The following is a 1,506-nucleotide window of genomic DNA, read 5'->3' as shown; positions in this document are numbered from 1 at the left end:
TCTCACACACACACACACACACACACACACACACACACACACACACACACACACACAGAGAGATACTCACCATGAGCGACCCATCCATGCTTGCACTGGTCACATGTCCGCAGGTGGATTTTTCCAGGCTGGAAACACTCACATGTGCAGTTTACCAGAGTACAGCGGATGGCCTGAAAAAGCACAAGCAAATAATCATCACTGAACTATTCTCAAACTGTTATACACTAAATTATACACAAGAGCTGTGATTATTAGCTGCATTATTATGTCGTCTTTGCCCTTTCTGATTTTGACCATTTAATTTGTTAAATTATGCAATCTTTTTTAGTTAAATACAACATTCTTTGCAATAAATATCCCCCCAAAAGGTTTTCACTGAAAGCTGTGGTCATTTATTAATGTGAGTTGTCTCAAACGAATGCAGTCATGCTCATGTCTGACTGTCAAGCTGACTGACGTTGTGCTAACGAGGCATCCGCTCTCTGTCTTGTGCCATATTCATGTAGGGGCATTTAGATGAGCTCTTCCTTCCTCTCACCTGAAACCTGGCCTGCTTTTGCCCCATTTGAATTTCCTTTGTTTTGACAAAAGCCACCATTACTCGACGTGGAGACTGAACCGGAGCTGACCCAAAAGCTTTTAGCGATGAGGGGTTAAGTGTCCCAACGAGACAGCCAGCCTGGCAGGACAACACAATGGCATCGTGTGATAAGACGTCTCTTTAATCACTGCGCCACTGAAAGACTCCGGCAGGAGGAGAGGGAAGGTGGGGAGGCCGCACCCGTGTTCCTTCACACCTCGGCTGTCAAGGTCTCGCAGAAGATGAATTTAAAAGTGAAAAAAAAATTCGGGGAAGTCGTGGCCTAATGGTTAGAGAGTCGGACTCGTAACCCGAAGGTTGTGGGTTCGAGTCTCGTACCGGCAGGGATTGTCGGTGGGGGGAGTGAATGTACAGCGCTCTCTTCTACCTTCAATACCACGACTGAGGTGCCCTTGAGCAAGGCACCGAACCCCCAACTGCTCCCCGGGCGCCGCAGCATAAATGGCTGCCCACTGCTCCGGGTGTGTGTTCACGGTGTGTGTGTGTTCACTGCTGTGCACTTTGGATGGGATAAATGCAGAGCACTAATTCCTAGTATGGGTCACCATACTTGGCCACATGTCACGTCACTATTGTGACAAAAGTGACAAATCCTAGTGATTCTATTAAGCCTTTTCTGGTTCTGGTTATCTGTGATACAGGAAACATCTAAATAACCAGGAATTTAAAAAAATTATAATAACTATGTATTTGCATTTGTGGCGAGCAGTGACTTCTTTAACAGTTTTTTTTATTTCATAAAACACCATTTAGTATGTTTTTTAAGCCTTTTGGTTTATGGGGACACAGGAAGTATCCTCATAAACCATGTTTACGTTGTAGTACCCATGTCATTATACACATTTGTGTCCGCATAAACTATATATACCAGTACACACACACACACACACACACACACACAC

At 44.7% G+C, this 1,506-nt stretch overlaps 1 protein-coding gene across 1 annotated transcript in view; it reads right to left on the bottom strand.

The window, feature by feature from the left end:
• LOC107700330 (zinc finger protein basonuclin-2-like) overlaps positions 1-1,506 on the bottom strand; it is a 115,285-nt gene that overhangs the window by 42,312 nt on the left and 71,467 nt on the right. The window contains 1 exon segment of the mRNA XM_016501960.1: positions 71-173. Within this exon segment, the coding sequence (XP_016357446.1) occupies positions 71-173 (103 nt within the window).

The sequence above is a fragment of the Sinocyclocheilus anshuiensis genome, unplaced genomic scaffold (assembly GCF_001515605.1).
Source record: "Sinocyclocheilus anshuiensis isolate Anshui unplaced genomic scaffold, SAMN03320099.WGS_v1.1 scaffold326, whole genome shotgun sequence".
Classification (NCBI taxonomy): domain Eukaryota; kingdom Metazoa; phylum Chordata; class Actinopteri; order Cypriniformes; family Cyprinidae; genus Sinocyclocheilus; species Sinocyclocheilus anshuiensis.
Note: the sequence above shows the minus strand (reverse complement) of the source record. Positions and strands in the feature narration are given on the sequence as shown.